The sequence below is a fragment of the Phascolarctos cinereus genome, unplaced genomic scaffold, assembly GCF_003287225.1.
Source record: "Phascolarctos cinereus isolate Bilbo 61053 unplaced genomic scaffold, phaCin_HiC Scaffold_7;HRSCAF=346, whole genome shotgun sequence".
NCBI lineage: Eukaryota > Metazoa > Chordata > Mammalia > Diprotodontia > Phascolarctidae > Phascolarctos > Phascolarctos cinereus.
The window spans coordinates 82,403,070-82,424,438 of record NW_027556180.1 but is presented as its reverse complement, the minus strand read 5'-3'; the positions used below and the strand labels follow the sequence as shown (position 1 = coordinate 82,424,438).

Here is a 21,369-nt window from a genome sequence, read left to right as displayed (position 1 = left end):
GAGATGGACATGAAGTTCATGTTCTTGAGTCTGAGAATCCCTAAATGATTTTTATTTACTTTACCTCCTCTAAAATGCGGAATAATATAAAGAGCTTTGGACTCAGAAGCCTAAGACTTTCTTATCCTGGGTTCAACACTTTCTACTTAGCTCACAAGGTTCTTATCAAAATAGTATTATGTAATCCATATAGCAATATGACTTATTAGTGCTCTTATACCTAGTACATTTGTACCCATCCCTTAAAGTCCAGTTCATGCCCCCTCCTTCAAGAAGCTTTCCCTGATCTCCCCATCTCCCACCTTGTCAGTAATTAGCAATTACAATGTGTACCACCTTTTTTTTATTATGTAATAATAGTATGTGCTTACAGTTAAATACTTGTGTATCCCTGTTCTAGACTGAAAGCTTCCTGAGACATAAATGCTATCATATCTAAACTTTTTATTTCCCTTAATGATTTAGCAGTGCTCCTTCTCTAAACAGGCATTTCATAAATGTTCTCAAATTTCAATTTTTCCTTGTAGAAATCTGTATTTTTATCAGATTTTCATCCCTTTTCCACCGTTCCTTTCCTTCCAAAGTCTAGCATGTCTCATATTGTCTTGATACACACACACACACACACACGCACACACGTACACACACCTTTCTATTCCAAAACATTTCCCTTCCTAAATTATAGTGCCCTCACACTATTATTGCAACATGGTATAGTCAAAAGTTGGTTTTCAAGGTCAGAGAGCCCAGGTTCAAGTCCTAATCAGTCAACTATTTGGACAAGTTAATTACCATCTCTATGCTTTGCTTTCCTCAGCTTTAAAATGTGGGTATTAGATTAGATTGTTTTCCAGGTCCCTTCTAGCTACAAATCTACCATCTTATTCTTATCTCTCTTCATCCTTGTTTGCATAACAGCTTGGACACATAAAGGAACTTGCTACCCAATAACCTCCTTGTGCCATTTTGCTACCTTGTCATAAAGAGAAAGTTAATCTGAGGGATGTGGTTTATTTAAACAAATACCTTAGGTTAATATAGCACTTAGTGCCTTGTTTACTTAAAGGAGTTAATATAGTTTTCTTAAGTCTAAATTTCCCATAAAGTAAGATTGTATTAGATTATGCTTTCTTTTTAAAAGTAAAAGTCATTACATCCTTGTCTTTTTATTAAAAAGAGAAACTCAAAACTTCACAGAGGTTGCTCGATCTGTATTCATAGTGTGGTAGTAAAAAGTGACCATCCATATAGAGAAAGATTCATCATTCTGTAGTCAGAATTCATAGCTCAGGAAATCCATCTGTCTGTCTCTTGCCGTTAACCTCCTCCTTTTGAGAAACTGTGGATTACTGGAATGATGTCCAGTGGAAGTGACCAAGCATGATCTTGGTAACAAACTAAGAAATGATTCTTATGTGAATTGGAATCACCAAATAGGGCGCTATTTCTAGATCACATCTTTCCATTATTTTCTAGAAGTATGACAGCCTCACCCACCAATCATCTCAAAGCCATCTACTTCTACAATGGGAGAGAGTTTTGCCATTTTAGAAATTAAATGCTTGTCTTTCGGTTTGGTCTGGTGAAGATCACACTCTAAATCGAATTCTCACTGGCAGAATGACAGTTGTAGATTTATGTCTTTCAGCTTTCTTCCTGTTACATTCTAGACAGAAGTGACCTCTCAAGGCAAGATGTTTTTTATGGATTTTGCTCTGTTTATATTACTGCCATGAGGGCTGTGGTGAAGTACAGTACATTAAAGCCAATACATCACTGGCTGTCAATGGTGTCTTCCCTTGGTACTTCTTTTTCCTTGCTCATATGGAAAAAAAAAATCCATCCCTAAAAGTCTGTAGATGATGAGCAGCAAGGTAGATGATCATTTCCAACTCTCTTAACATTGTGCTGCATATAAAAAGTCCATGAGGGCATTTCAGAAACCAAATAAGAAAGCAAAGAACACAGGGAGAAATGAAATGATTAACACCTGTTTCTAAGTCTTCACAGAGATGAGAGAATCTGACCAATAGAGAACAAAACCACAAGGGGATCTGCAATGTTAGAACATTCTGTTCTGATTTCAAAACCTGTGTGGAATGTCTGTATTTACCTATGTCTTTTCCTATAGGGTTCACCACAGAGTTTGGAAGATGGGGAAGTCATGTGTAGTGGACAGCCAGAACTGCTGACATCACAAAATGCTAAACACACATCCAGGTACTTCTAATCAGCAGTATGTTTTTCATTTTCATAAACATGTCCATACAGTTCTTTCTCAGAACCTGAAATGCTCTTTTTGGAAACATCACCATGTTTTTATTAATAGTTTGTTTGTTTTTTTTCCTTCATACAAACCCTGTAAACCTTGCCTTTGGAGACCATTGTGGTAACTTGGGCTCTTATTTTCTGGTAACTATGTGTTACTTCTATGAGTCTTGCAAAATCTTGGCCACAGTATGCAAAACAAACATATTCTCTGAGTTGGTCAACCACCCTCATCATTCCCAGCCCTGCCTTTTGTTGGTATTGATTTAGATTCTAAACTACAAAACTTCTAAATACCTTTTTCTTATTGCTATACATAAGGGTGGGTGGCAAATAATTTCATTTTTGATAGACTTGAGCTATTATTGTCCTTCATTTTACAAGATGCTGCTCTTCTTATGGATTATTATTTATGTGTATGAGCCTGAATGAGGAGAATGAGTGTGAAGGACCAACCATCTTTTTTTAAAACACTATTTAGGTTTGGAGATCAGTGGCAATGATCTCAGAGTACATCTACTCCAACTTATACATGAAGAAGAATCACCTTTAGATCAGTCCCAACAAGGGAATGATCCCCATCTAACCTCTATTTGAAGATCTCCAATGAGGAAAAAATCAGCTGTAACCTGAGGAAGCTTTGGATAGTTCTGATTGTTCAGTGCTTGTTAAATGCTTAAGTCCATAAATCTAAAAGAATACATCTGCCCTTATATGAAGCCAAAATCTTCTTCATAGCAACCTCCTTCCATTGCTCCTGGTTCATTGCCCTGAGGCCAATCCTGTCTTCTCTAGCTTTATTTACCTAGCACAGTGTGTTCTGGTTCCATAACTGTTTTGAGCATAGAAAGCCTTCATTTTGGAAAAATTAATGGGTTACCTTAACCTACTATTCTTTCTTAATGTAATCTTTCTGTAAGTTTGGTAACACCTCTAAATTGAGGGGTTTTATCTATTGTGAGGTTTTTTTCCATAAGATTATAAATTTGAATTTCCAACGCTACCCCTTTAGAGCCTGTTCAGCACTTTATAGACACTATTTCAAGTAGTTTTTTTTTTCCTGGCATATGGATGTACCTGGCTTATGGTATCATAGACCAAACAACTAGGCTTCACCCCAGACATTGGACATTGATTACTGAGAAGGAAGGAATACAACATTAAAAAAAAACACACCTTCCTTTATGTTTTTTTATATGAAATATAATTTATCAGAATCAGCATATTTATCAACATAGTACTTAATAATAATCAATATTTACATACATATTTAAAGAAAGCTATTATTTAGAGTGCCTGAATATATAAAGAGAGTGTATGAACTCCTAGGTAAAGTTAAATGCCTTCTCACAGCCCCCAGTACTTATTTAATTTATCAGCAATCACTTCCATAAGCTTTTGAGTTTTAAATTTTTCTCCCCCTCCCTCCCCAAAATGGTGCACAATCTGATATAGGCTATACATATGCATTCCTATTAAGCATATTTTCCCATTAGTGATGCTGTAAGTAAGAATTAGAGCCAATAGGAGGAGCCACAAGGAAGAGAAAACAAAACAAAACAGAAGGAAAAAATAGCAAATAGTACGCTTTGATCTGCATTCAAACTCCATAGTTCTTTCTTTGGATGTGGATAGCACTTTTCATCATGAGGCCTTTGGAGGTGTCTTATATCCTTGCATTGCTGAGAATGGCTAAGTCTATCAACATTAGTCATCACACATCGTGGCTGTTACTGTGTACAATGTTCTCCTGGTTGTGCTCACTTCACTCAGCATCAGTCCACACAAGCCTTTCCAGGTTTTTCTGAAGTCTACCTGCTCATCATTTCTTATAACATAATAGTATTCCATTATATTAATATATATTCATATACCATAACTTGTTCAACCATTCCCCAATTGATGGGCATTCCCTCAATTTCCAATTCTTTGTCACCATAAAAAGAGCTGCTATAAATATTTTTGTACATGTTGGTCCTTTTCCCATTTGTATGATCTCTTTGGGATATAGCCCTAGAAGTGCTATTGCTGAGTCAAAGGGTATGCACATTTTTATAGCCTTTTAGGCATAGTTCCGAGTTGCTCTCCAAAATAGTTGGATCATTTCACAACTCTACTAACAATGCATTAGTGTTCCAATTTTCCCCCATCTTCTCCAACATTTATCATTTTCCTGTTTTGTCATGTTAGCCAATCTGATAGGTGTGATGTGGTACCTCAGAGTTATTTTGATTCGCATTTCTCTAATCAATAGTGATTTAGAGCATTTTTTCATATGACCATAAATGGCTTTAATTTCTTCATCTGAGAACTGCCTGTTCATATCCTTTGACCATTTATCAATTGGGGAATGACTTGTATTCTTATAAATTTGACTTAATTCTCTCTATATTTTAGAAATGAGGTACTTATCAGAGACACTGGTTGTAAAAATTCTTTTCCAATTTTCTACTTTCCTTCTAATTTTGGTTGCATTGGCTTTGTTTGTGCAAAAACTTATCAATTTAATATGATCAAAATTATCCATTTTGCATTTTAAAATTTTGTCTATCTCCTGTTTCATCATGAATTCTTCTGTTCTCCATAAATCTGATAGATGAACTATTCTTTGCTCTCCCAGTTTGTTTACAGTACCAGTCTTTATATTTAAATCATAAACTCATTTTGACTTTATTTTGGTATGTGGTGTGAGATTTTTGTCTATGCCTAGTCTCTGCCACACTCTTTTCCAGTTTTTCCAGCAATTTTTGTCAAATAGTGAGTTCTTATCCCAGAAACTGGGGTCTTTGGGTTTATCAAATAGTAGATTACCATAGTCACTGATTACTGTTTCTTGCATACCTAACCTATCCACATTCAATTTTCTCCAGAGGTCTACCATACCCAACTTTTCTAAAATTCTAAAGTCTAAAATTCTATTCACCTCCTTAACTTCTTTCTTATTTTTTTTGTGGTTAGATTTATCTAGTTCAGAGAAGGGGAGGCTGAGGTCCCCAGCTAGTATAGTTTTGCTGTCTGTTTCTTCCTGTAACTCCCTAAACTTCTCCTCTATGAATATGGATGCTATTCCATTTGGTTCATATATGTTTAGTAATGATATTACTTCTTGCACTGAGCCCCAGGCTTGGTACCCATGTTTCCTCTTATAACTTGTAGCAGATTACCTCAGACCTGGCTTCTGTGGGCACCTTCCTCAATGCTTGTCTTGCCTCCTCTGGAAATGAATGGCATCATGCAAGAGTTAGGAAGAGTTAGGAAGAACTCAAGGCTGAAATTATGGAACTCTGGTCAAAATATGTGCCTATATTTACAAATGCCCACATAGCATATCAACCTCTGTAGGCTAAGATCAAGAGTACAAATGATGCTGACACAAGTCAGTATCAACTTTCCTATCAGCATCAATATTTCTGACCTCCTCACATAAAACTAAATTTTATTGAATTTTATTTATAATTTTTAATTATACTTATTTTATTATATATATAAATTATATTATTTTAATAATATTTAATGAATTTTATTTATAATTTTTCTTTTGAAGTTTTCTTTTTTAAAAAACTGGCTTTAAAGGCCTTTATATTTTTAATGCATTTCTCCTAAAAGGTGGAATTTTTGGAACCATTTAGCATAGGCATGTTGTAGTTTTAAATTATTTTTAGCAGTGCTAATGTTGGTTTAATGTAAAATATAATCATGTCCAATGCCTTACCTCCATCCTTTTCCCTAAATCCCAGATGAAGAATTTATATTAGATAATTTGCAAATAATGAATGTGTCTGAGTATCTACTTGGAATGGTATTTCAGGAATTCTGAGAGAACACTAACAAAGACCTAATTCCCCAATTAATAGTGTGAACAAGTACTCACTTCAGTTCAAAAGATTTTGAGCAATACTATTCATCCATGATATGGATTATTTGAAGTATTCAGTTAGACAAGCCAATTCTTAGTCATCCATAGTAAGAAAAAGACATGTAAATAATTGAAAGACATAGTTAATCCATAGCCATCATTTTATACAATAATCCCCATCCAGCCCAGAATTTTGATGCTGACAGTGATACTTGGAGCCATTTTATAAGAGAGTATGATGATTCTCTACAAGAGAAGGTAATCCATTATGGAACTAGCATAGAAATTTATGTAAACCCTTCTTAAACCTATTTGAGTTTCCAGCTTATGTTATTGTTCAGGTTAATGAAGTTTCCTAAATTTGGCACTTTTTGTAAAAGTAGTACTTCCTGCTATCACTCTCTCAAATTTCAAGGGATTGCCATAGTTTCAGTTTGGGGTACAAATCTAAATTCACCCTAGTTATAAACTAGTAACTTTATGGCCATCAAATATGGGAACTTCATTCTATAATCTCACTTCCATATCATGAATAAAAATTCAGTTCAATTCATCAAACATATGTGGCTTCTGTGAGCAAGGAATTGTGCCAGATACTGTGTGTCTAGGTAGCTTAAGGAAGATTTCATGGAAAAAGATATAACTAAACTGGCCCTTAAAGGAAAAGAATGATTTTGATAGGTAGATATGGAAGGAGTTCATTCTAGGCATGGGGTAAAACCTGCACTAAAACATGAATTTGAAGAAATACAGGATTACATCAGGCAATATCATGAATTTATTAAAAATTTTGCAACTGTTGCTCAAAAAGTTGATACTGACTTGTGTCAGCATCATTTGTACTCGTGATCTTAGCCTACAGAGGTTGATATGCTATGTGGGCATTTGTAAATATAGGCACATATTTTGACCAGAGTTCCATAATTTCAGCCTTGAGTTCTTCCTAACTCTTCCTAACTCTTGCATGATGCCATTAATTTCCAGAGATTTGTTTATAACCACTTTGTCTACTGACAACCAGTATTCTTAATGCCTTTTGATCTAATTCTTCAGACCCTTCTGCTTTTGTTTAGTGTGTTTTGTGTTTAGTCAGTCCAGTGGAATACTGCTAAGATTTGTTATGCCATTTTGACATATGATTAAATTTTCCCACTTTTTGTTTACTTTCCATATGTGGTCTAATCTCCCTTCACCCAGTTAGCCATTGTTTCCTTACTGTTTTAATATCTCCAGAATTTATCTTTGGTATTCTGTTCTATTCCTCCTAAATATCATATTTTTCTATCTATTCTTTCCATCTCTTTTCTTACATTTGTTATCCCCCAATCTTTCTTTCATCTCATCTCCTGTCCACAGCATATGCATATGAGCATGCATATACACACATGCAAAGACATACATGATAGCCTTAGTATATCGTGGGTCTTTAAAACCTACTACAGACTCTGTCAAGTAAAAAAAAAAAACTTCATAATGTATATTCCAACTTCAGAGAAAACTCAGTGTTTCAAAAATATGTAGTCTAATAATAAATAGGATCTGATACTGCTTCTTATATTTATTTTAGTCCATAAAGATAATGTATGTAAAGTACTCTGTGTGATGGTCAACTTTTTTTTTTACCGAATTTTCTGTTTTTCTTCAAAACAATCAAAAATGCATTTGCCATTTTCTATTTTTATGTTAGTTTCTCCTAGTCTTAATACAAGTAATGGATCAAGACCCAGAGTAAGACATGCCTTCTGAAATACTTGTAGTTTTTTTCTCTGTATTAAATGTATCAGATATTCAAAAACAACATATAAATTATAATCAATAGGTCTGAAATCCTTTCATACCTTGCTCTGTGCTACCTAGTATGTTAACAGATATAAAAGCAATTTCTAATGAAAAGGGAAAATGGTAATTGTAAGGCTTAAAGATAGCACAGTAGTTTGCTCAGATATTAGAAAGGACAATCAGAATCCATTAAAACAAAAATCAATCTTAAGCCTATTAAATGTAGCACTCACATTCACACATACAAATACACATTTTTTAAAGCATTCTAAAACAAGATGGATTAATGGCTGCTTGTTTATGGATTTGGGGGCCAGGGCTACCTCTGATATAGAAAGAAAAAATAAGTTAGTTCTCAGTCTCCTGTATCATTGTGAGAAAGACAGAGACAGAGACAGAGAGAGACACAGAGAGCGAGCACTAAAAATCATTATAGTTTTTAGACCATCTATTCACACTAGCTTTCCTGTTGGTACTATAAATGTAAGATACTTGAGCAAGTTACTGCTGGGAGTATTATATGAATTTGGACATTTTTGTTAGTTATGAGACAGAAGACAAAAGGAAGTTGCATCTAAATGGGGAAGGATGGCTCACAAGTTCTTAGAGAGAAAAAGGAGCTGGAAGCAATGTGTCATTTTATGAATTTGAATGCAGCCCTTTCCCAAAACACTTGGTTATCTCGTTTCGAGGTGCTTCTGTGGAAAGCATTTGCTTACTATTGATTACACTTTATATACCAACATTTGTTGCAGAGGATTAAGATTAGAGCAGTTCTACAAAGAATTCAACAAGACCCTCCAAGTTAAGTCTGTGTGTGTGTGTGTGTGTGTGTGTGTGTGTGTGTGTGTGTGTGTGTAATACTCTGACACTTTAATGAAAAGGTGAGCATAGGAAAGCACAGCAAATATAAGAAATAAAGAGATGTGAAAGACTTGTAGAATATAAGGATGCTTCCCTGTGTGTAGCTAGAATTCATTCTTCAAGAAGAGTGTTAGACTATTACCAAAGAAAATCACCAAAAATTAAATTGATTACATTGTGACAGGCAGAAAATGTTGGTTGTTGATGTGGAAATTGTTTCCACATAACTTGTGTGTTAAGACTGAACGATATATAGAGCAAAAATCAAAATCGATATCAAGTTAGAATTCAAGATACTGAAGTTTTGGCTAGCCACAATATACCACCAATCTATTAGTCTTTGCTATTAATAGCTATTTAGAAAAGAGACAAGAATTCATTCTAGATCAGTGAAAATTGCTGGCTTTGCCTCTTTAGCCTTTCTTTTTTCTTTTTCAGTTTAATTGCACCTTAGCCACAGAGGATCTTCAGGGTTTATCAGATTATCTGACCCTAAACTCGATGATAGTAAGAAGACTTGCATATCCATTGCAGAAATAGGAGATTAGGAATGACCTAGATTATTCCTAGAGATTCTCTGATTGGCTTTTATCATATAAGTATGATAACAAAGACCAAATAGCCATCAGCTTGCCCATAGCACTGAGACATATTTAACCATTATCCCCTACAAGAGTGAAGCCAAGATAACCAAGGTGGCCCCGAAGATATGGGAATCAGAGAAGACTAAAAAACCAGCACATTTAGAAATAACAAGCTTAGCAAGCAATAGATACATTAAGCCAAATAGTATAACATGGCCATCAGGCATGTTATGCCCACTGATGAAGAGGCCTGAAGTGTGAGCAGTATTATATCACCAGAAAACATAGGGGTCCTCTAGAAATCAAAGGTGGGAATTGTTCCCCCTTACATTACCCCAAGTGTGGGCCCCTCATGTGTGATCTCTATTACTTGACAATTCTTCCCACTGATGGTGTGTATGTTTGTGGGAGAACATGTCCTATATTTATGAGGTAAATGTTCTATTGCAAAACTTTTTATTAGCTGTTTCACTAAATTCCTTTGCTTTGAACTGATATCCGTTGATTGATAGGATAATAATGAACACATTGTTGAAAGAGGCAGGATTTCAGTAGATCAAAAATCCTTGCTGACTCTCCTCCTACGATATATCCCCTATGTCTATGCCTAGATCACACAAAATTTCTTGAAAAACATAGTAACAGAGATAACTCTGACTCTTCTGATTATTAACATCAAGCAAAACATAAAATGGGGACATCTGTGTTAACCAAAGGTATTTGGTGTTGTCATGGAGAATGTCCAACACAGTCTAAAGGAAAAGGGGTTCCCTATAGATTATGTGGTTTTTCCAATCCTCCTGTTTGCAGCTGACATTTCAGAGTCTCTTAATTGAAATCTGCAATCACTTAAAGAGAGTTCAATTTAACTAACCACCTAAGAAGGAGCAACCAAACAAAGAATGCCTTTTCTCCAGACTGTGATATACAGTTGGATGAACACTCCAAAGACCTGGGCTGTGAGTACCTCTGCCTTTGGCATATGTAACAGATGAGCAATGAGCTTCTCTTAGAACTAACCAGGAGGAGGAGAACTACCTGGACTGTCTTTTGAAAATTACTCAGTGCTTTTAGTAACCCCAAAGTTGTCCCTGAAACAAAGTTTTATAGTCCTGAAGAATTAAAGTCATAAGTTTAATATCCTTTCCTTAAAGAATTAACTCATCTTTTGGAACTGGAGTTAAAGGACAAACAGCCAGTGGTCTTATGCATACCTTGAAAATATATTTTTCATGTGAAAGTTTCTAATTTTGACCAGTCAGCCATTCTCTTGAATGATAACATTGATGGGAAAGTGAGCACAAAACTAGGATATATGTCTTTGACCATGTTTTACACAGTTACATATTGTGCAAACCATCCAAATTTCCTTTCAAATTCCCTACCACCTGTCAACCCAGAGTTTTTTCCCTTCTATCAAAAAAGACTGATCTCAGTGTTCATATGGTCAAAATCCATATTTAGAGTTCCTCTGGGAACATTCATAATAATTGTCTACTCCTTCAGAGAGATGTTGACATTTTCTGGGCTATCTACAATATGGTTGCCAAGTGTGGCCTTCATTCTAATCAGGGATAGTCAAAGATTATTTCTTTTTATATTAAGTTAATATAAAGAATATATGATAAAAAAAGGATAAGAACTAAGTATTAATATGACACAAGGGTATCTTATAGAGGGTTTTGTTTTGTTTATTTTATACTATAGAAGATTAGCATTTTTTAAAAATTCTTTGCCACTTGTACAAATTATTAGGAAGAAATACATTTCCTTAACACAATTTAGGGTATACTATATATAGTATTTCTGGATATATGATATGTATGTATGATATAATCTATAATATCTGGAATTTAATAGTAGATTATGTGAAATGTTATTTTTTATTCTTTTTCTACATATACATATACATGAAATGTTAGAAATACTAAAGATAAGAAACTCTGAGTTGTTAGGCATAAATATGGTTTATCAGGATAAAGCAGGCTCCTAATCCTGGTGATCATTAAAAATGGGGTACACTGTCATTATCCTCAAACTCTGCATTTCATGCTGAGAAATTGCCAGGGTCAGTGGTTCCCAAACTTTTTGAGTATGAAGAACTCTTTATAATGAAACAAAGATAGTTGTACATTACTACATCATAGTACCTAGAATATTATTATCTATCATTTGAGAAAATTCATGACTGCATACTATACCCTTGTAATAGCTAAGCTACCTCCCAGGTCTTCTCTGCAGCCCCCAGGACTAGATGTTGTCTCTAAGGTACCATCTTGAATTATGAATCTGTGATTCTATTAAAAGAATTGATTACTGGCTTATCAAAAGTCACATTCCATTCTCTAGATAGCTGTAAAATCAGGGGAATAGAGACATTTCCAAGTGATGCTTTATGATTTTTAATATTTCCTTTCTCTTGATATTATATGAACACCTAACAATTACCATTTTCAACATTATATAGCAAGAATGATCGAGTTTTATATACCCTGAAATATCATTTTATCCATGTGAAGATATGTCTCAGCTCTCTAATTCGAGGCTTCTGACGTAGGCTACTTGACTGAACAAGTTTCAAATAATGACAGTATCTGTGTGGTACTATTCATTTGCAATTTATTACTAGCTTTGGAATTTCATCCTCTCTCTACACACAATGGGAATTGGCATACTGCTTTTGAAAAGCTTGATTTTAAAAGGTTTACATAGAAAAATAACAAGAAAAATAAACTTATTCCGCTTGACAGAATATAGCTAATATAGTCATATTAGATTACTGGTAATTTAGAGAATATTTCATGCCTAGTGAATTCATTAAGGGCTCCACACAAAATACCCTTTTAATACAGTTTGCTAACTTTCCAGTAAAAAAACCCGAATTCTACCATTTTCAATTTGGATGAGACAAGCATTTATAGCAATTGTAGTTTGGGGTTAAAGTCATTTTCATGTAAATAGGATACAGTAGTGTCCTGCTAGCTATTTGTATGTTGTAAATATCTTCTTATGCTTTGACACTTTTCCTGTGGCATTTATACTTGTTATCTGTATGGCTGAAGTAGCATTAATTGTCCATTATTATTATGCTGGTAGAAGTCTGTTAGTTAAGCTCTTTATTACTCAGGAAATGTTACCTTTGCTTAGGAAGGAGTAACTGATGTATATAGATATTTCAGTTATGCACACTCTCTATTGATAGTGCTAGCATCTCCTTTTCATAATCTGTTATGGGTTAGGTAGGTCAAGATTTCTATTTCTTTCAAGAATATATTTTTATGTCACTTCTGTTTTCTTTTTTCTGTCTTTAAAAAGAAAAAAAGGATAATTTGGGGGATATCTTCCTTGGGTTCTTGGTGCTTTCTTTAAAAAACAAATTTAATTCTTTATCTAGAATGTTTTAAAGATAACTAATACATATTACTAAGACTACTAATTTAAAAAAAATGATCCTATGCATTCTTTGCTAAATAATATACCTTTTGCCCTTCTTTGTCTTCTATTTTGAGTAGAAAAAATCTCCTTGATTTTTAAAATTAATCAGATGCATTATGGTTTACATGTATTTCATGAAATATATATATTTTCAAATGTATGTTTGTATTGTTCTAGCATCACTTGAACACTTTTAAACATGTTGATTTATGCAGATTGAGGGAAGAAGGATGTTATTTTGATGGGTAGTCATTTTCAGTTGTTCTCCTGGATGGGGGGGAAATCAAGAATTAGATATTCCTTTAAACATATTTAGTGGCAACCTCTTCTGCATGCCCCCAACAAGTCATGTATTATTTTTATTTTTCTTTGGCTGTGTGAATGGGAGGTATTTCTTTTCTTTTCTTTTCTTTATGTACTTCATCTATTCTTGAACAGAGACTCATCTGTGCTCTTGCTTTCTTTATCTCAGTGATATGACAAGAACAGTGGAGATTTCTGGGGAAGGTGGCCCTCTGGGTATACATGTAGTGCCCTTCTTTTCATCACTGAGTGGAAGGTAAGATGTTTTCCTTATTTCAGAAACCCATGTTAATGAAAAAAGCTCGATTGAGTTCATTTTCTGAAACATTTTCCAGAAGAGGGTTAAGTGTGCATCTCTATTACTCAGTAATAGGCCTCAACATATTCCTTTGTTGACCACTTTGTTATGCTACTTACATGTTAGAAACAAAATAAAAACAGTCCACTTATGTGATGTGGGTTAAAAAAAAATCAATCATGGTATCTGCACTTAAAATTAATTATGAACATCTTCTTTGAAGCATTCCTGCTGCAGACTTGGTAAATAAGAAGATTCCCTAGTGGATATTTTACCATTTCCTTGTATTACTAGACAAACATCCCATCAGAATGTCATTATTCACCCAAACACACTTCAATAAATGAATGCAAAGTAAAAACCTAACTTCATACATCCTCTATGATCATAGTTTATGTGGTCAAGTAACCTCTAATATTTAGAAAATGGGAATAATAGAAAGAGGTTTTATTCAAAATTTCTGGTAGGAATTGTTGTAGTCCCTGCTATAGGCAAAGTGGAGATGCAGTTTTATTTTCATGTTTGGTAGATTTTTAACTACCATGGCAAAATACAGCCATAACATTAATTTCTCTTTTGAAATAAAATTAATTCAGTTGAAAATGATGTGTTATAGGCATTTGAGGTGCCAAAAGCCCATTTTGTTGCTAAATCTATATTGATGTATGGTCATTAATATTATGTCAACATTTCCAGGATGTTTTCTTATACACCTAACATAGATGTTAAAGTTTTCCCTGGGTAAAAATTGAAATTTGTGCCTTAAGAGATAATATGAAAAAACCCACTAAGAGCCTCAAAATTACTGGATGCAGAAATGACATCACTTTTCCCTATTACAAGATTGCCTCAAGCCCTAAAACTGAAATTGACATGAAAAGTCCATTTTTTTTGAAATCCATTTTACATTCTAATCATTGCACGAGATTCTTTAATTGGTTAACTTTCTTAAGCTATGAAAAGTGAGTCATTGAATCACATAATTTTTCAGGCTAGAAGGGACTTTAAATATCTAATAGAACTCCCTCATCTCTACAAGAAACTAAAACTAGAGACTTGAGATGGTTTGCCCCAAGGTCACACAACTAATTAGGGCAGTTATAATAGAACAAACATGACATTTAGAATCTGAAGTCCTGGGTTTGAATCCTGGCTGTAGTACTTACCTACCAGTATGACCCTGGGCAAGTCACTAAGTATATCTGAGCCTCATATTCTTCCTATGTAAATTTAAGTGGTTAGATTAATCATCTTTAAGTTCCATTCTAGAGTTATAGAAAGAGCAGCTAGGTGGTGCAGTATATAAGCTCAACAGACCTGAAGTCAGTAAGACTCATCTTTGGGAGTCCAAATCCAGCCTCAGACACTTACTAGATGTGTGACCCTAGGCAAGACACTTAATCCTATTTGCCTTGTTTCCTCATCTGTAAAATGAGCTGGAGAAACAAATGGCAAACCAGAGTATCTTTGTCATCTTTGTCAAAAAAAACCCAAAAGAGCTCCTGAAGAATTGGACATGACTGAAAAACCACACAGCAGCAGAGTTATAGATATTATAACTTTGTGAGTCAGGACTAGAACTCAGGTCTACTGAATGCCAGTCCAGAGTTCTTTCCACTGCAACAATCTTGTCGTAAGGTTACTTAACATTGCTTTACTGCCCATGAATATTTACTCAATACAGCCTGCCATGTTAGGCAAGTCCAGATTTAGCACTGATATTTGGGTTGGCATTGGGTATTGCAGGTAGCCATCTGCTACCTATAATTGTCATGTCATCACCTTTTTGCAAATCCATGTGATGCCAACTTCTCATGGAGATGAATGCCTCTTAAAAAGAAATAAACTGAAAAGCTGGTGGAGCTCATTGGCTCATTCCCTGTGCATGTTAATAACCTTGTTTATAAACATTATGGGTTATGGCACTGAACAAGCTGGTTTTTTTGACAGACAGGATGAATATTTATCAAGTTGTCTTGAGAAATTGGAATGGTTTTTGGCAGAAGTATACTGATACAGCTTTGGGACTACCAGTGTGGTTAAATTACTAGTCCTTTTAACTTAATAAAACTTGAATATAGCATATGAACTTTCCATTCTAGGCAAACCTGAGGAAATGTGCCATGTGATAGTGAACATGCTTCATTTTCAACAGTTGCATAGAGAAGTTTATACTATAGAACAGTAAATCAACCTCCCACAGTATATGCTGTTGTTTAAATGTGGAAAATAAAATAAAAGGCTGAGATTACAAATATCTGGCTCCTATCGTTTACTCTTTGCATTCTTGATTTTGTAGAATAGAAATGATATCTTGCCGAAACTTTCAAAATAACTGTACCACAAATATGGTTTCATAAGCTGATAAGCAGAGAATGGGCACCTTTCCATTCAGTAACTCAGTGGAATCATTCTACCATTTCTTTAGACTATCCACTAGTATTCTAGAAAGGAAATTTAATTAGAAAACACATTAAAATAATGTAGAAGTGGAGACATGAACCAATAAAAGTTAAGAAATAATGAGTTCAGCCTGAGAAAGCATACTTAACTCAACCCATGTGTCTCAATACACAGAAAGATGTCAAACAAGTGGCTGACTTTATAATACCATATGGTTTCACTGTTTGGGCATAGTAGGGTGAATTAAGGTCAGAATGAAAGAATTAGCTCTTAATTTCCTTCCATTTTATTGGTTTGCATTATTAATTCAAATTGAATTTATATTTAACACTTTGACTATGACTACAATTTAATCCATATATTATCTTTATTTTTCTTGCCTCGCAATTTCTAATCTTTAATACAGTGCAACTACACCTATTATGAGACACTTTAACCTAAGATGGAATACCTAATTATAAATAGGAGTCTTCTTTACTAGTTTGTGATTTAATAGTTAAGATCTAGTGAGACATAGCATATGACAAGGTGGTGAATTTTTTTGTTGTTTTTTCTGTTTTTACTTCCCAGGATCACTGACCTTTAGAAGGAAAAAAAACCCCTTAAAATGAGGCCTACTCACAAATTAAAGGCAACTCAGGCCTCTTTTTTTCTTCTCTTGATATAATATATGTAACTTACCTTTTAAACTCAAGAACACAAAAGAGAAAATTTGTACAATTAAATTATCAACAAATAATTATAACAGGTGTCTGTGTATGTGTGTATATATATATATATATATATATATATTATATATATATATATATATATATATATATATAATTTCAAGTAGAGCAAGTTAGAAAGTAGGAAAAAAGAGAAGAGATATAGTAATAAAAGATACAGGGAGAGAGGAGAAGGAAGGAGGGAGGGAAGGAAGGAAGGAAAGAAGTAAGGAAGGAAGAAAGGAAGGAAGGAATATTTGGGAGGAGACAGAAAGACACACAAAGAGAAGTCAGAAAGGATCAAGGGCTTAGTAAGAGACACGTGAAAAGATGAAAGAAAGTAGACTAGAAATAAAGAGAAGAAAAACACAAATAGAAACATATCACATACTTTGGGCTTACAATAGTCTATGGTGAATATTAGTTGATGTGAATTGTTCTTGAGCTGTGATCTGTCTGTAAGCTGATGCCATCTTTCATATTTGTACTAAATATTTTACAAATTATGGACCCTTAGGTATTTGTTTAATTAAATTGAACTTGCTGATAATTTATGTGATTTGACATTATAATTAGCCGATAAATCACCATGCTTCAGTCTTGGTTCTGAATGACTTAGCTACACCCATCCACAGTGAGGGGATTATCTCCTTGAGTACACCTGCAGTTACCAAAGTATTTTCACCATTTTGACTGAATGAAATTCTCAGGAGTTCTCTGTCCTTGCCACAGAATAGAGAGAGCAGAAGTCATCTAATGTTGGTCCCCAAGCCAATAATATCCATCAGGTTTAAATTAAATAAAATTAACTTTTACATAAATGCATTTCATATATAGATATGTTCTGTCAATAAATTCTTCATAGTAAGTTAGGTTTTTCAGGTTGGTAGGGTCCCCATTACATATCACAAGCTATGATCTATTAACTAATGCTTAACCCTACGGCCTGAAAAAAAATAATTCAGCTACAAAAATATCAAAGTAAGTTCTAGAAGTAATTTTACATGATTGATGTTGGGCAGAATTAAGTTAAAAGAAGATTTCGGATGGCTGTTAACAAAATACTTGCTTATATGAATTGTGGTTTAGAAATACATGTGAGTCCCATAATAGATTTGTTCTCATGAACTCAGATTTTGAAAAAAAATAAAATTCTTTCCAATTAATAATTCATATTCTGGTCTTTATTTTTAGTAAACATTAATATTTAATGGCAGGTTCATAATGTGTCATTTGTGTTATATATTAAACATTATACTATTTATCATTATAGTTAATATTGTATTCTTTTAATACTGTATTCTGTTTTGGAAATTATATATGGACTACTTTCACTGTGCCCCATAAGCACCTTAAATCTCGCTTGAATCGTGGATCTTTCTTCAAATAGCAAATCAAACCCCAATTTTCTATTCCAGTGAATATTCTGGGTGGATTCACTAACTTTATAGAACTTTACATTTTTTCAACTTTTATCTCTCTTTGTAAACTAGCAACCTTGAGTTTTCCATAGACTAGGCTCTGTTATTGTCTGTAATACCACTTCATCATTATGTAGTATTCATTGAGCATTTTTGCAGTGGAGACATTCCAGTAAATATCACTACATGAGCTCTGTCCATTCAAGAGTACAGAATGTCTATACTAATTAAACTACTAACCCCTTGAGGCAGTGGCTCAATATTTGGGGGCTAATCCAAACAGGAGCTCTACATTTTCACCTGTACTTACATTTTAGGCTGCCCTTTTTCCATTTGTGACCATATTATTCTCTCATAAAAAGCACTCATCTTATTTATATTTTTTATTTAGAAAAAAGGAACCATTGTAATATCCCACCAGGCACATTGCATAAAAGCAAATTACAAACTCTCTCTCTTTCTTCTTCTCTCTCTCTCTCTCTCTCTCTCTCTCTCTCTCTCTCTCTCTCTTTCTCTCTCTCTCTCTCACACACACACACACACACACACACACACGCACACACACATATATATAAATAAAGCTGCATTTATAATATATATGCTTTACAATTCCTCTTATAGATCTGGATAGGGCAAATGAAAATACTTCCCTTACTTTGAATTACAATTAGGATCCTGTCACATTGGGAGAAGAGCATTCCCAAAAAAAGAACTAATGGAAATATGTATAATTTTATTACCTTTTTTTCATTCTTCTTAATAAAATTCAATAGTTGGAAATAGAAGTGAAAAGTAACACACTTGGATTCTCCTATTCATTGTCTTTGACGTTCCTATTTCAACTTCTCAGTCCTGATTGTTCTCTTTGACTCCAGTCTTTTCTTAAAGCCTGCATATATATGAAAGCCAGGCTAATCAGTCAACAAGCATTTATTAAGTACCTACTGTGTACCAGGTGCCATGCTACTTGCTTGGGATACAAAGAAAGGCAAAAGACATTTACTAGGGTACTGGATTTATAGTATCATTTCCTTACTCAAAAATATTCAAGTATTTATTTTTTTCTATTAAATTAATTGTATTTCCTGTGCCTTATTTTAATCTGGCTCTACCCTACTCTTTAAATCCTTCGTCTTATTTTTGCCCAACACCCACCCGTGCCCACTCGTCAGCCTGGTCTCCTTATTATCCTACAACCATATAGTTTAATTGAATAGGATAATCATATCATAGATTTGGAGCTGGAAGGGTCCTCAGAGGTCTTTTGAACCACCCGTCTTAATTTATAGATGAGAAAATTGATTAAGTAACTTGTTACAGGTCACACAACTGAGAGGAAATTTGAACCTACATCATTTGACATCAAACTCAACACTGCTTCCATTATACTATGCTGCCATGATCATTTGTATCTCTGTACCTTTGGTCATGTTTTTTCCCTCACCTGTATCTTCCTCTTTTTTCCCCTTACTCTGTGTTACCTATCAAAATGTATGGATTTTTCAGTGTACAGCTTAATTGTCACCTTTCCTCTGAAGCCTTTCATAAGGACTCCAAACTTTCATTGATCCATCCTTCTCTGAATTCCTATATAACTTATAGACTGTAAAAAACAATATAGCAGTTGTTTCATATGGGTTGGCTTTGTTCTTTCCAACTTGTATTACTTAGTATGTGCCCAATAAATATACAGTTGATATCCAAAAAGAGAGAATTTAAAACTAAGTCAGTGCTTTAACTTTTGTCTGGGTCAAAAGACACTGTAACCCACTGGGTAAATACATTGCACTTTTTTTATGCAGTACGTACTTTACTGACCTGAAACACATAACTTTCCAAGAAGAATTTATTGACAGAACTATGCTTAACTATAAACTGAATAGATGTCAAAGGTAATATTTGTAAAGTATAATAAAACGAATGATTTTTCATTGGTTTAAGGACTGACAGCAGATGACGTTTGCTTCCAGTCATTGACAGCAGAGAAGTAGTACCACTTACTTAATTTCATCCACCCTATAGACTCTGATCTTATAGCAACCATCTTTCTCATATGGCAGCTCTGCACTTGGTCTGGGTCCTGGAAAGCAGACACTGGGTTACTGAGCCCATAGCTGTAGCCTTTTCCACTTGACAGAACCTACTAGGACTTGGGCTTCACTGATATAGACTTTGAAAACTCAGTTACCCCCATGCCAGTGATGGAACATCTGATCTACATTTAATTAAAATAAAACTAGATAAATTTCAGCCAACTCATTTGAGTGTGTGTGTGTGTGTGTGTGTGTGTGTGTGTGTGTGTGTGTGTGTGTGTGGTTTTTAGTACAGGGTCTGAAAGGAAATTCAGGAAATGTGATTTGTTTTAAAAAATTCAAGCTCCAACCCATCCTCTTTTTTTCCCAGTGAAGAGTTGCTTGTTTGATTGTGTTCTCTGATTCACTCATTACAGGAAGCCCAAACAAGTGAGTCTTGTCTTTGCAATTCCACTAAAACCTAATAGCCTTTGCTGAGTTACTGGAAACATTAGAAATGAGGTCACAGATTAATTCTCTCTTGGTTAGTATAATGTGTGTTATCCTTGGAATACTTGTTTCACTGAAGACATGTGTTATTGTTGTAAACTCTCCCGCTTAACTTATGATTCAAACAGTAGTAAAGTAGGTAAGAGACACCATTACGTTGGATGGGCACTTATTTTGGAATAATTGTACATGGATTACACATGATTACTCTGATTTTATTTTGCCCTTATTCTTTGTATTTCAGGATTTTAGGGCTCTTTATCCGAGGTATTGAGGAAAACAGCAGGTCTAAACGGGATGGACTATTTCATGAAAATGAATGCATCATAAAAATTAACAATGTGGATCTCATAGACAAAACCTTTGCTCAGTAAGCACTTTTTTATTGTTGTATTTACTTTATTGATCCCCAGAATGCTTATAATAGTTATCGAGCTCATTATGGGCAAAATTGTAGGTAGAACTTCTGGTCAGTTTCCTACAAATGATCCCCAGTACATCCATTTAGAAATGCATTCTATGTTTGAGTACACTCAGGGGTGGCCCAGCATGTGTCACTGGCAACCCTGTATATGTTAAGCCATAGACTATAGCAAACCTTGCTGTCTGAGTGGTTGTCATGCTTTGGTATCAATGGATGGTGTTTGTTTTTCTTGGAACGTAGGTCACTTATGCTAGTGTTTAATGACTATTTTCACAGACTGTTGATTCAGCTTGTTAATTAACTTATGAGATGTCAGCAATGTACATTAGTCTGAAAATGTGTGATAGGAGTTTGTCAGGACTCGATGACTAATAGAGCTAAAATAAATAATTTAAAATTAACATATGTGCCAAACATTTATCTTTTTGTCTTCATGTGCAAATTTTATTGAGGATATCCTACTGTAAAAGTAGCAAATACCTAGGTTCCAGCTGTGTTAAACTCC

At 34.4% G+C, this 21,369-nt stretch overlaps 1 protein-coding gene across 5 annotated transcripts in view; it reads left to right on the top strand.

Moving 5' to 3' along the window:
- The window catches only part of PARD3B (par-3 family cell polarity regulator beta), a 1,305,457-nt gene that overhangs the window by 715,476 nt on the left and 568,612 nt on the right, over nucleotides 1-21,369 (top strand). For all 5 annotated transcript variants that reach the window (XM_020972847.2, XM_020972848.2, XM_020972849.2 and 2 more), the window contains 3 exons: nucleotides 2,132-2,220; nucleotides 13,259-13,345; nucleotides 20,685-20,810. In XM_020972847.2, coding sequence (XP_020828506.1) covers nucleotides 2,132-2,220; nucleotides 13,259-13,345; nucleotides 20,685-20,810 — 302 coding nt within the window. The remainder of the gene's footprint in view (nucleotides 1-2,131; nucleotides 2,221-13,258; nucleotides 13,346-20,684; nucleotides 20,811-21,369) is intronic.